The sequence below is a fragment of the Hirundo rustica genome, chromosome 5 (genome assembly GCF_015227805.2).
Source record: "Hirundo rustica isolate bHirRus1 chromosome 5, bHirRus1.pri.v3, whole genome shotgun sequence".
In the NCBI taxonomy this organism is placed as follows: domain Eukaryota; kingdom Metazoa; phylum Chordata; class Aves; order Passeriformes; family Hirundinidae; genus Hirundo; species Hirundo rustica.
Window position 1 is genome coordinate 54,011,484 of NC_053454.1, and position 14,635 is coordinate 54,026,118.

The 14,635-nt window shown below is 40.6% G+C and overlaps 1 protein-coding gene and 1 long non-coding RNA gene across 3 annotated transcripts in view; one reads left to right on the top strand and one right to left on the bottom strand.

Annotated features, from left to right (window-relative positions):
• LOC120752644 (uncharacterized) overlaps window positions 1–12,632 on the bottom strand; it is a 49,353-nt gene extending 36,721 nt beyond the window's left edge. Inside the window, exon 1 of the long non-coding RNA XR_005700784.2 lies at window positions 12,520–12,632. This is a non-coding gene — a long non-coding RNA (uncharacterized LOC120752644). The remainder of the gene's footprint in view (window positions 1–12,519) is intronic.
• TECRL (trans-2,3-enoyl-CoA reductase like) overlaps window positions 1–14,635 on the top strand; it is a 60,813-nt gene that overhangs the window by 36,950 nt on the left and 9,228 nt on the right. For both annotated transcript variants that reach the window (XM_040064038.2, XM_040064042.2), the window contains exons 5-7: window positions 10,407–10,522; window positions 12,551–12,656; window positions 13,776–13,848. In XM_040064038.2, the coding sequence (XP_039919972.1) occupies window positions 10,407–10,522; window positions 12,551–12,656; window positions 13,776–13,848 (295 nt within the window). The remainder of the gene's footprint in view (window positions 1–10,406; window positions 10,523–12,550; window positions 12,657–13,775; window positions 13,849–14,635) is intronic.

The window sequence follows — 14,635 nt, forward strand, 5'->3', positions numbered from 1 at the left end:
TCCCAGTTCCGAAAGGATCCAGATCCCCAGGGGGTGACCAGCACTTCACTTCAGCAGAGCTAGACATTTCCCACTGTGTGAGCTACCTGTTTGAGTAGAGGTCTGTGAGTTTACTGAGGCTTTACCCCATCCTGATTAATGGCCTACTGGGGCCAGACTAATTAATGCTAGTCCCGTTTCCTTCACGAATCCATCCCACCACCTCTCAACCATGGAATTTCCTTGCAAAGCAGAATTGTGATTACTGCAGCTTCCTGTTTGCTACAATTAAGTAATCTGCAAGAACCTTATTTATTCTCTCTTTTCCTGGTGGTTTATGTAGCCTAAGACAGTAACATAACTAAAGCTTAATATCCCATTATAAATACTGCAGTTATGACCGGGAGTAGGTATTGCAGGCAGAGGCATTTTTTTTTAGGATTTAAACTGCATGCAAAAAATTGACTTCATGAGTTTCTGAATATACATCTTATCCCATTCTGCTCCATATTCTGAATTGCCTCCATTCTCAGTGGGAGAAATCTTCTTCCTAGCCACGTCACTTAAACAGTTAAAAGACTTTCATATTATAGCTAGTCTATAGCAATAGAGAAAAGGTTCACAGAAGACTGTATTCTAACCAGAGCAATTAGAAATGCATTTGTACACAGGATGTGTAGTTTTACTGCCATTTTTAACTGTCTTTAGATCTCCTGTGGTCCCATCCCCCTTGATGCTCCACTAGATTTATGCAAACCGTGAGGGAGGCTTCTGATTTAAAGGTTTGACATTTAAACAAACAAGTCACAGAATAAAAATATTCTTATCTTGTCAGCAAAATGATAGCTATGGTACAAAGGGCCACATTCAGGTCTGGACTCCAAAAATAGATGCAGGAGAACATGGAGACATGTTGGTTCTCTAGAGGTTGATGCATTGGGCATAGGTTTGTGTAGGGGAACACTCAGCACAGAGTTGGGTTTTCTGGGGCTCTGTCACCTCACTGGAGATCACACTTGAGGACCAAGAACACCAGTGCTGGGGATTTACACCAAGACAATGACTAGTAGTTTTTAAAAGGGGAAAACAGTATCGACCTCCACCTCCTGGGAACAATACCCTTTCTAAACATGTTGTAAAATAAAAGGTGATGCTGCTGTCTGTTCCCAAACTAAGAGTTTGTGTATCAATAAGCCTGGAAAAATCAAGAAACTTCGCCTTCCTTTTTGGAGCAGAGACAATCTCAGATTTACAATACTTGTCACACTCCACCGTGGCAGCTCAAGGGTTTGTTGTCTCCTGTTGCCTACTTAGTCCCTTTGCCAGAGGCTGACACCTTGTAGGAAGGATGTTTCCTCCTCTTCCTCAGCTTTCCTAAAACACTGTTGCACAGTGACCAAAATATTTTTGGTGTCTTGTGCTGTGAAATGCCAGACTTCCCCTTGGCCCAGGTTACACCCCAGCTCTGAGATTGTCTGACCAGTTTTCAACACGTTCTAGAGGGTGGATTGCTCTGATGGAGGGAGGAGGACAAACTGGGGTGAGGAATTTGTGATTCTTCTCCAAAGGAACAATTATTTGTCATTTTGTCATTCGCTTTTGAGAAATGAGGTCCTTTTCTGGGATAAAAGTGGATTTTCAAACTCAGCTGGCTCTTTTAGGAGAAAGGGGGCCCTCAAGGCTGATTTCCAAAATATAATTCATTGACAAAACAAAACCTGTTTCTGAGTATCATGAAATTTGTTAGAACTCTTGCTCTACTCTCCCTTCTTTTATATAAAATAAATATTACCTGAAACACATAATTTACTTCTGCACAAGACCTACCAATTTCTTTACCCTGCCTGGAGGGCATAGTTGGGGTTTGCTGACTGAGGCTGCAGAGATACTAATGGGAGCTGAGTTTATAGGTTTGTTCTATATGGCCCTGCAAAGATTTTACCCCCAGGGATGTTTGAAATTCCCATAACTGGAGTGATGGCTTTTATTTTTAATCTCTATGCCTTTGGGCATAGAGATTAAATTTCGGTCCAAAGCATGTTTGACAGACACCTCTTTTTATATAATTGCAATGTGGCATGGTGGCTTTTTGAAACATGGCTGGTGTTTCACTGCTAAGAATACCCACTGCTGCTGTATTGAAAAGAAGAAAAAACAGAAAAAATCAATTCTTCTGGCCCAAATCCACACTGTTGCTAAAGTTTTCCTCATTTGAGCAATGATTGCAATTTCTGACTTATCAGCTTCTGTTGTCCTGTTGCTACCTGGGCTAGCTACCAAAAGGATCCAAACAGAACTGAGAAAACAGCATAGAACTGTAAAAAAAAAAAAAAAAAAAAAAAAAAAAAAAAAAAATTACCTCCAAGCCTTTGAATTTCAGAAGATTAATCCTGAAGCACAGTACTTCAGTAAATATTTTTTGTAACTGTGATTTAAAATTAGGGATTGCTTAAGTACTTTGACTCGTGAGGGCCTTAAAATAGTAAAGCTGGCAGCAGAACTTCTCCATTTCAAATTTCCCAATGAAAAAAGATTCTGCTCAATTTGGAAATGTAGAAACTAATACTTCTTTAAACCCAGGAGCATCGCTGAAGTCTGAAAATCCACATTTTTCACCAATAGATCTGTTCTCTCCTGGCTGGCAAGCAAATTTATCACCAAGTTAGGCATTGTGGAAAATGAACAAGAAGCCAGGAAGGGATCTGTGTTTGAAGCCCTGTGGTTATGCACAGCAGCTGTAGGCAGTGGGGAAGGGCAGCGAGGAGGTGCTGCTGTCCTCTCAAGGGGAAAGCAGTGTTTTGGTTCTCTCCTCTTGCATCCATGTTTTTTGGTCCTGTTGGCGAACAGGGAAGCAGCAGCTTGCTCTGACTGTTGGGCACAGCTCAATCCATTGGTCCTGTAAATGTGGAACAACCCCAAGAGGTCTATGGGATGATTGTGTTAGGAAGCAATTTGTGTATTGGTGGGTTTGGAAAAAACCCCAGCAAACTTCTGCAGACTCATTTTCTCTACCTTCTCTATGCTGAAGCTAGACTTGAACTCCCCATGGGGAACAACTTAAGATATTTTCCCGAATTTGGGAACAGAAGAAGAGACTTCAGTAAAGGTTTATAACCTCTCAATGGGATGTAAAAGTACAGACAATTACAACAGAAGGAAGAAGAGAGGATCTGAGGAGTCTGAAGAAGTGTGAGGACTGGGAAACCCAGCAAACTAGTGAGCCAGTGTAAAGATGGTAAGTGTAAGAAAACTCATATTATCATAGCTTAGGAAGGAATTTGAGGTCCAGGTAACAGAGAGAGCTGAGGGTCTCTTTGATGTAGCAGAGAATGTCCCTGAATATGGTTCTCAGCAGACACAAATCAGGGTTTGCGTACTTTGTGGACAATTCAGACAGAATTAGTCTGACTAGGGACTAGTCAGTGGGACTAGGACCCTACAAATTGAATAACACAGTCAGGGAATTGTGGGTACCTGAAAATCGTTGCAGAAGTGCCAAATAAACAAGAAATTTGATTCTGTGTGAATCTGTGGGTGCCTTAAGAACGGCTACAAAAAAGTGCCGAAGACAGAAAAATCATCAAATGGTTTTTCATTGCTAAGCATCTTGGATCAATAGATAATCTGGCATAGAAAATGATCGCCGGGAAAAAAATTAAGTCACTATTTCCTTGATAGCACCTATTACGACTACAATTATTTGTAATGCAAAGCACCTCCGTTTTAGAGCTAACAGTTTGTACTTGGCAGAGGTTTCTGCCTGAACACACAGTAAGTGTTGCTATATCTTGGTACAGTTGGCCAAGTCTTGAGCTGATCCCAGTCAAAAGCTGAGAACTTTTAAAAACATTGTGACCTTTCACAAAGGCAAACCACACACAAGATTAGTCTTATTTTTCATTTAATTAAGTCTAATATTTCTCAACCTCCAGTGTTATCAGGAGAGAACAGCTTGCATTTGCCTGATTTCTTGCCATGGTTTTATATTGTTTGTGCCTTTCCTTGGGCGACACGTACTTTTGGCTCTCTGTTACTGCCCAGTGGCAGCATGAAGTTAACTGATAAAAGAAGAGGAAACCTCTGAAACTGCCCAGCTGGCTGATTTGGATTCCTCAGATGCTGCTTCTAATGATGCAAACAGTGTTGCAATAATTTCTCTTGGTCTCAGCAACAAATGCCACTAGCTCGCGATGAACCATGCCAGAGTGTCAATTTTTCAGTTGCCGAGGGGAATTAGGGAGCTACTAGAAAAATTAATTCTGAGGATTCTAGTTACTCTTAAGCTCAGTAAAGACTGAAAGACCTATGCCTAAGTATTACAGGAATGCCCTTGAGTTTTTAGCCCTTTGAGTGCAAAAAAGAAGGTAGAGGGAATTCAGTAAACATAAACAGATCATATGTTTAGAATATATTTCTTTCAGTTATACATAACTTTATGCTTAAACCTTTCCTGCTACTTAAGGAGCAAAGAACTGTTTGATGTACAGAGCTGGTACGTGTAGACATCTTCCTATTTGTATTCAGAGTAACTAAGGAGGCTGGCATTTTGTCAATCTATGCAAATTTGAGCAGTTTTAGTCCCTCTAGAATGCATAAGCCTGGCACAATTATTTTGTATGGGGAATTTTACCCGATCCCATACAGGGTGTGAGGAGAGCACAGAGAAGAGTGAACCACAGGGTGAACCAGCGCTCAGCACAGTGAACCAGAGACTGAACCAGTGTTTGAGAGGACCAGGTGCCCCTTCAGCCACTCTTGCCTGATGGCATCTCCCTTGACAAGTCTCTGAATTTCTCTGTATTTCAGCTTCCAAAACACTGGCAAGAAAGTAACAGTATTTTCCACTTTGCCAAGTGCTTTGAGGCTTCTGGATGAAAAGCACAGATGAGGTTATTTACAATAACCAGGTGTTTAAGAAGCACTATTTTGTTTATGTAGCTACATAGCAGACGATAAATACACATTTTAAAATGATGCACATTATAAGGCATATTTCAAAATGCTGTTGAAGACCTGTAAAGATTTGGCAGCTAATCTGAACTCACACTAGTGTTTGGTTACAAACAGAACTTGAATTCTTCATTGAATATGTATCAGTATGAACATAGACAACATACATATATGTGTGTGCATAAGAATAACATTTGTTAATTTGCAATAATTTTTCATTTGGAGTAAGAAACATGAAATGGTTTGCAGTCTCAGGGAGGAACGTTAATCAGAGTAGAAAATGGTCTTATGTCAAGGTTTCAGACAGGTCAGTCTTAGGAGAAGAGACAGGAAGCAGATGGGATTTCACCACCCTTATTCCACAGAGCATTCACAGGTCTGACTCAGGGACAAACAGAGTCCATTGCTGTTCACTCCCCAGCTCCTGAAACTGGCCAGACTCAGCTGCAATTTGCCTATAAAATTCTACAGCAAATCCATCCCTATCTCTGCTATTTGCAGTAAGTATTGAGCAGCAGCCTGAAATACTCATAGACACCAAGTTAGTGTAAAATCTGCCCAGACAAGGGACGTTTCAGGTGCCCCTGCATGCACATTTTAAGTTTTGTAGACTGCATTAGCCAGCTCTGTGAGAACGGGAACAAAAAGTAATTGAATAATCAAGCAGTCCTTAAGAACTGTATTACTTGAAGCAAAACTGCTGCTGCAGTGGATTTTTGAAGACATGAAAATACAAAACTTTTACAAAGGTGAAGATTTAGAGATGGTGCTAAAATTATGCCATTATCATCCCTAGGTAACTGTACGGCCTTTAATGAGGTAACAAAGTGTATGAAGTAGAAATTAGACTAGAAATTAATGTTTCTTAATGATCATCAGCTCAAAGGTACTTAGGGCTGGGATTGTAAAAGGAGTCTAAGGTACCTATACGCTAAGTTTAATGTGATCTGGGGACTTGGGAGGATTTAGCTGCCTGTTTCTCTCGGGTTTCTCTGAAATCCCAGCTTTTCTCTGTACACTCACACACAGCAATAGTCTGTCTGCCTTAAAGCAGGAGATTCTCCTCTTTGTGCAGTATGTACTGTGCCAGTCTGACCTTGGCTCAGACCTGCAACTACCTCCTTTGTCTCACATTTATCAGAGAAACTAAGCCCTGTCCATTAGATAATTTATATACTGCAGCTGCTTTTCCATCAGAGTTACCCAGGACACGCTCGAGCTCTTTTGTATCTCTTGCTGTGCTGGGGACTACAGACAGCGACCCAAAGTCATTGTCCTGGCTGCAGGTATTACCCTCATCCCATGCTCTCTGCCTCCATCCAGACATCCCGTGGGCAGTGGAAGAGAAAACATCACAAGCAGCACCAATGACTGGGACACTGGCCCTACATGGCATGGAAAGATCTGCAGGAAGGGGTCAGTGTGGAAGAAGCTGTATGGCCTTTCCTCAGCTCTGCTGCTTGTCATAAATGAGATAATATGAGACTATGCCAAAAGGCAACAAGATAGGGTGTGCTGTGCGATATCACAGAAAGGGCAGGTCATAAACATTTCAGAGAGGAATTAGCTGATGCCCTCATGTGAAGATATGTATATGTGGGCTGTTCATTTATAAAGATTTGGTTGGACTTTTTTCAGATTCCCTCTACTCCACTGCCTGCGTTTACAGCTTCCTTTTGTCCTGTTCTGCCTTTTCCTGACCAGTACACATGGTACTTTATCTCACATGAAAATCCATTCCATTCTCTTTAGCAGACATGTCAGGCACTATGTCACCCCTTCCAGCCAGAAAATCCCTCCAATAACTTCAAAGAGCTCCATTCACATCTGCTGCATTCATACCTCCCTAAATACACCCTATGCCTCACAAGGTCTGGGATTTGAATTCCTGGCTGTTACTCTGCTCAGCAAGGTGTTCCTGGCATGATGAGCTGAATAAAAGATAAAAGAAGGAGGTAAAATCTGGCTTATGCAAGATGAGATGTTTTGTTGATTTGCAGATCAGCTCTCCTGTAATGTTTTACTTCTTTTTCCATCATCTCTTGGATAATGGAAACTCCTACTTTAACTCTCTTCTGACTGGTTTTGGATCTCAGTTTTGATGTTTATGTAGTGGCCATTTCCAGTTTAGGTGTTACTGAATCAGGTCTCTGAGGACCTGATACCTGAGATGGTTAAAGAAGATTGATTTTAGCACCCTGTATGGAGACCATGTTGGGGAGAGTTTTGATTCCAGAATAGTTTCATTTAAGAGCACTTTCTCTATGTTACTGAGAATAAGAGGTCTATAGAGTATGTAACATCAGACACAGGTGGGGAGAGAAGGAAAGTAAGAGACATTGTGCAAGATATGAAAAAGAGTGTACTGGTGTGGGAAAAAAAGAGGCAATCTCCTGTTTTCTCTCTTCAGGGAGTTAATGAGGAGCTCAACAGTTAAATCCTGTTGAGCTATGCTCATTGCTATAGAGACATACTGCTCCTCCAGGAAAAGATATTTGCGTTTATTATGGATCACCGTATTTGGTTGCACCCAATACATCAAAAGAATCTAGGCTGTACCACAAGATGGTAAAGAAAAAGTGATTTTCTTCTAAATGTTGAGGTTTGGTGCTTTTATTTGTTGTTTTTTCTTTTTTTTTTTTTTTCATATTATATTTCTACATGATAAATCTGCTCTGCATTTTAAATGATCACATTTGTTTTTTCAATAAAATGATATTTCTTTTTCTTAGAAAAAACAAGCTACACTGTTTTTACTTTCAGGCCTTTGTTTAAAATGTGATTACTATTTTTGCTGAGTATGTCAGGAGGAATCACTAATTTTGAGCACCTATAAAAATGATGGGTCGAACTGATCCTTGACACAGCTAATAACTCCCCAAGCCCAGCAATCAGCTATAGGATGAGTAGAAAGATACTAGTTAGGCTTAATTGCATATAATCATTGAGAATCAATACTAAAAGTATGGGGCTTGCCCTTGATTGCCAGTGGGTAGAACCAATAATTGTAATGTTGTGTTAATTTAAGACTTTAAGACTTTCCCTTTCACCTGCTTGAGCTCATGGGAATTTTTAGCAGTTTCTCTGCCTGCCTTTCTGGAACCGGTTTTTCATTTGACAAATTTAAAATCAGTGGGTCAGAGAATGAGAGCAGTAATTGCAGTATGGGAGATGCAACAGAAGAAAAGAGTCTGAAACTTGCCTAAATTGAACTATCACAACAACTCTTACAGCAAATTGAGCCTCATCCTCTAAAACAGAATGTTACTGATCTTAACAATGTGCCAGTGTGACTGAGTTATGACAAAGGCAAATACAGTCCTGTCTGCCAGACAGTGCCCAGTTTGATTACACATCTCATGGCTGACCCTACACGACCTGCCTCCACATGGGTGATGTGACTGACACACAGACAAGACTGAACCCTGTCCACAGCCTGAGTGTCCTGATGCTGCTCACCCCACAAACTCCAGCTCAGGAGCTACTTTCAGTGCTCTCAGGTGCTTTCTCTGAATTGCATTCATGCATCCCCCCTTTCTACACCAAACCCTGCCACAAGGATTCAGTTACCCTGTGTCTGGAGCTTTGGCTTTTAAAGAGAGACTTTTTTTTTTACTAAATCTTGAAACTCCTCCTTTCAGCATCTGAAATCAGTCTGGGGGTAAGGGAGGAACACTTGGTGCAGTAATAAGTAAGCACAACTCGGTGCGAGGTCCTGCCAAACTCTTCCTTGGTAGCTTTGTAATGTGCTTGTGCCAAAGAGATGTTGAAAGCTGACAGTACGGATGTACTTTGTGGCGCAGCTCATGGCTGAGAGAAAAAGCTACACTGAAGAAAGCAACTCATTCCAGGCTCTTCCCCTGACCTGCCCAGACCACATTACCTGTGCCCCTGTCCACTGTACCACCACAGTCAAGATTTAGCATGTTAGGTTTAGACAGCAGAGACCATGCCTTATAGAGTTTGCAGAGTGCCAAATACAGCGGGTTCCCGCTTTGGAACAGACACATACAACTGCTATTAGGACAAAATTCTAATAAGCCCTTGGCTGTGAGGTATTCCAAAATGAGTGCTCCTGGACTCCTAGATTAAATATTTTTACACACACACAAACACACACACACCTGCTCTCGGGATCATGCAGAGTCTAAATGGAGCACAGGGGTCATGATGTCACTTGGAACAAGAGAGAATTTGAAGTTCCCCTGGTAGAGAACACTTAAGTCTGTTGTTACTTTTGGAGATTGTCCTGCTATGAAAGGATAAAATTTCAAAAAGTCTCCCCCTGTAACTGAGGAAAAGGGAACCTAACTGGCAGATATTTCTGCAGGAAAACTTTCTCTTTCAATGTTCTTCTGAAGAGTAATTAGCAGAACAGCCCGCTGGGGGGTAAATACTAGTTTTGAGAACGGTGGTCTAAAGACGGTGTTGCTTCCTTAAGCCACAGGTATTTATTCATTACAATTCTACAGCAGTGCCAATAGACACCATAAAGACAAATAACCCATCAGTTATAAATCTTTCTCCCTGAGGCAATGATAGGCACTTCAGCTACAATTTGCCAGTCCTTGTAAATGTGTGGGACTACACCACTTCCATTTTATTCTGGGATTCAGTCCAGTGGGGACAGGTGATCAAATCCAGATCTCTCATCACTCTAATGTCATTTTACTTCCATCTGTGGGTGGCTTAAGAATGTTCCCCAACAAAAATCAATACAGACTGTACCAAACCAAAGTCAGACCTTAAAACAGAGGGCAGCTCATGTAATCTCCATGACTCTGCCTTCTCTTCCTGCCCCTCCTCTGTGCTCTCTGTGCCTAGCAGAGGTGACAGTGGTGAGATGGAAATAATTTCTTCTTTGTTTTGTCACAGTAGGGCAATTTGTCCAGCCTGCCCACCACAGGCTACTTCTGCTGGTGCCTCTACCAGGAGAAGAACCACACAGTCACCAAAAAAGAGCTCAAAGCACCATGCACCAGGCAGGCTGGTCCTGCTCTTCCTTCCTCCACCAAATTTCAAGCAATGACAGCCTTCCTTCCAGATGACTCTGCTAGCAACCAGGATTCAAAGCTTTGTTTTGTTTCTGTCATGCCTTGTTGGCTTTTAACTGATGTACCACTTAATTGCAAAAAACACTGGCAGAAAGCAAGCTGCCTTCAGTTCCTTGGCCTTGATTTTCCGTGTTATTTAGATTCCAAATAGGCACCTGATGGCACAGCCAAAAATATAAAGAGGAGATAACTTTGACCACCTTCTTTCTTCTGCACAGAAACCTATCTCATTTCCTAGATGGATTTTTCTCCTTTGCTAAAGAGACTGCAGAAGAATCCCCTATGTGTCATTTAAGTCCTGAAAATGAAGCCAAAAGTCATTGGAAGGATGAATAGGGGTTGTGGATAGGGGTATCCTTTTTCTCACTCCTTTCGTGATACAATTTTCTACTCTGCCACAGCTATTTTATTTTTCATTTCTAGTTTTTTCTAACAGAATACACCGGGCCTCTTCTCATATATCTGCTCTTTTACATTCGCCTCTCGACTATTTATGATCAAGTGGAAAGCAGGAAGAACTTCCGCCACCCAGTGGTTCAGTAAGTGGCACTTGTTTGAATTATTTTCCTGGATCATGAAAAACCAAAGGGATGGGAGATTGCATTTCCAGAGCTGAGGATCTTACAGGGGGTCTGAGGCTGCCTGCCTGGTGTCAAATTCAGTTATTACCAATACCTGTTTGTCATTTTAGCAGCACTCATAAGCTTGACCAAAAATGGGATCCCAGCAATGGTCACTGCACCTTGTCATCATGTAGATGCAGTGTTTTCCCCAAATACTTTGACATCAAGTCAGAAAGTGAGATAATAAACACAATGGGTTGTAACTCAAAGACAAGACCCATGCTTGACAGAGAAGACAAGACTTCAGGTGCCCCACTTCCAGTTCCCTTATAGCACACTCCTGCTCTTGAGATGAGCAGCATCAGTACCCAGCACAGCAGATAACTACTCCCACACCAACTCTCAACTGGGCACAAGAAGGAGAAAATTTATCAGGCGTGCATGTCATGTGCCAGGTCAGAAAACTCAAAGGAAGCATCTCCACACGACGGCGGTAGAATGCACCAGGCAGACTGGGAACTTTCACACTTAAAGGAACTTTCCTTCAGTGGAACTGCCCCCACTATGGGTGATTAGCGCCTGGCAGAGGGGTGAAAAGTGACCAAGGAAAGCCTGTCACCTACGTAAGTTGGACCATGTATAGGAGGGCAGGGACCTAGGAGGCTCAAGGACTGTACAGCTTTCCCACACGCTTCTTCCTGTGATTGCAGAATCAGGGGAACTGGTACACAGCAGAGAAATACACTGAGTAATAATGCCATTTACAGATGGAGGAACAGGCACTTGGAGAGGCATTAAGGGAGTTAGTGGAGCTGGGAAAGAGAACACAGAATAATTGAATTCAAATCCAGAGCTGCAAGATGCTTGTCTTCCTTCTCTTGTGCATATGCTTAACAGGAGAGAGTTTCTGGCAGCACAAAAGAATCTGCAATGCCTTTATCTTCTTTTACGTGGGCAAGGGTTGTGCAGAATCCTGCCAGTGACCACTCCTTAACGGGTTCATCTGAGGTCCCCATCCTAAGCCAAATTAATTTTAAAATTTCCAGCAAAGCTGGAAGTTTGCTCCAGGCTTTGGATAAGTCATTAATTGTTCAAAATTCTCTTAGCTCAACTCTCTCTGGTTTAATTACTTTGAAATTATTTAATCTTTGACTTTAGCTACTATACACGATGCATAATAAAATTATTTGAGATTTCACATGCTGAAAACCACTATTCATTTATGTCTTATAATTGGTTTGCAGCAAGATGGGCTATGGTAGTACAGTAAATGTAACCAAGATAAAATGCCATCAGGAATCACTCCTGACATTTGTTTCTGAAACTCAATCACTATGAGCTGCAGCTCATTCTCGGAAGCAAATCAGCAATGCCTGTTATTGTTTCATAATCTTCCTCAAAAGAGAATCAATATAATAATTTCCACCACAATTGCTTCATTTCTTTATAACAGGCAACAAAAAAGCCATCAGAATGGATTAACTTAGCAGCAAAATTTCATTTTGCATCCACAAGGAAATGAAACACAAACTACCTCCATGCAGCTACTTGAGTTGGCAAAGGACAAGGAAACCATTCAGAAGATGTTCAGAATGTTTTTAAATGTCAGACACATCCTACAGGAGCATTAAGGTGGCCTTAAAACACGGGAAACATCTCTTGGAAAAGCGAGTCAGACGCCCGGCTGTATACACAGCTGTCCTGTCTAAATGTCTTGTCAGGACTATGTATCACATTCAGAGCTTGAGGAGCTCTTTTTATTTCAAGGCTAGTAAAAATAAGTTGCTTCCTTGCAAAATACAAGCAATTTTGTATAACACTGAAAATTATTCCATTAATCTTTGGTTCCAGATGCTTCAATTAAGACAATACCTTAAATCCCACAATTTTAATGCGACTACAGTCTTGGAATACTAGTTCTTATTCTTTTCATGACATTAACTGTGAAATAATAAAAACAGTCTTTCACTTACCTTAATTTCATTTCTTTTTCCCCCCTTGCAGCTTGGCCTGCTTCTGTCACTGTTTACACTACATCAGACATCTTCTGGAGACATTATTCGTTCACAAGTTTTCGGAAGGGCACACTCCTCTGAAAAATATGATAAAGGTGACAATATGTTTACCATCTTGTGTAAGAGAGAATATCCTCATATCAAAATAGTCCTTGGAAGAAGATAGGGAAATAAAAATTAATTTATTTTGTAGCTCCAGGAATTATGTTTAGTGAAAATATAACAGATAACAGGAAGGATTTCAGGACTATGCCCCCAGAGACATAAATTGAAATCAATGTCCACTTTAGCTCCTGCATGTAAATGTCCACTTTGACTCATTCACCCAAGGGGCTGATTGTCATATCCAGGATATTTTTCAGACTGAATGCTATTTTATGATGATAGCTGCTGCTGCAACATCTAGCAGCATTGACAGAACTCATACACTGCTTCCTTGGTGCAATATAAATACATAGCAAGAGACAGGCCATGTGCTAGGAAGTGAAAATCAAATTACAAGTTGGAAAAAAAAAAATCCTGAAAATGGAGGCCTCAGGCAGGAAGATACTGAGCTGGCCGGGTATACTCTCTTTCAAAGCTTCCTGAATTTCAACTGTGTGTCATTACTCAGAGGCCTTATTTTATTTTTATTTATTTATTTATTTAATTAATTTTAGACACTCTATCTTGGCCATTTTGTATCACCCACCCATGGCTACAATATGGGGCTTCACTTTTTCTTGATTTGTCTGGTTTAGCATCCTGTTTGTCTTGCTCTATCTTGCCTGGAAATGCTGCATTTCAGGTACAGTAACAGCTCAGCTGTGTTAGCCAGCTCTAGACTTTCAAAAGCACAGCTCACAGAAATGTGCTCTTCAGCAGTAAAATAAAAAAAGGAGAAAACAAGTGCCAATTCCTGCAACAGGAATAAAACACATTCAACGCAAAAAAAAAAAAAAAAAAAAAAAAAAAAAAAAAAAAATCTTTACTGTGTCGATACCAGTTTTTTGTTTGGTTTTTTTTTTTTTTTTTTTTTGTTTTGTTTTTTGTTTTTTTTTTTTTTTTTAATTTCTTCATAGCATCTTAGAAACTTCTATATTCTAAGATTCACAAGCAACTGCAAAGCCTTTCAATGGTCACCTGGGTTTTTGCACTTGGCAGAATTTATACTTATAAAGTTACAGTTTGTACTTCCTTATTGCCCTTTCAAAAAAATTATCTGTCTGTTCCAGGGCTGTGCCTTTTACTGGGGATTCACATCCTGGATCGCATACTACATCAACCACCCACGGTACACGCCACCATGTAGGTATGGGTAGGACATCAAACTGACAAACCCGCTTTGAAAAAGTCTTTGCCGTGTAAGTCCTCCAAAATCAAGAGATTGGTCCCACATTAAATCACATGACTGATCTAGCCAGAAATTAAGCCTTTGCTCCCTGTCAGGAGGAAGATTGCTGTGTTGGAAGCACGTCTCTGCTTTTGCTTTGTGCCATGGAATGCTCATGCCTGTTCAGCAATGGTCAATCGCTGTCCAGTTTATGAACAGGAAATTTTGGACAAGTGGAGAAAACACAAAGATCAATATATTTTGCTCATCCTCACAACATTTGTATTAAAAAAATGCAGGAGAGAATTGGAACTGGTTGCATTTTCTTGGAAGAGCTATTTATGTGCCAAAGATACATCCTTTTCATGAAAATTAAGGTTTGTTATTTTCCCTGAGAAACCAGTAAAAATCCATCACATACTGCTGACAACAGAAAGATTTTTTTTTCAAGTTTTGAATTTCATCCATCATTTTGCTCCCTCTCATCATATTTTAATATTGCATGGCTGCTTCTTAATTTTATTTTTCTGTTTGCTTTCTGGATTTTGCTTCTTTTGAGAATAATTGGCACAGGTTTTATTTTCTGCTGCTTTACTTTCTTTGTTATACCTTAGTCTTTCTTTTCCTCTGCATCTCAGATTTACCTATGAACTTTGGGGGAAAAGCATTTACTTTGCCATTTTTATTTATACTCAGTTGAATTGCTAAGTTTATTCAATCAAAAATTTCTCCTACATGACACTTGCTTTTCTTTCAAACTAG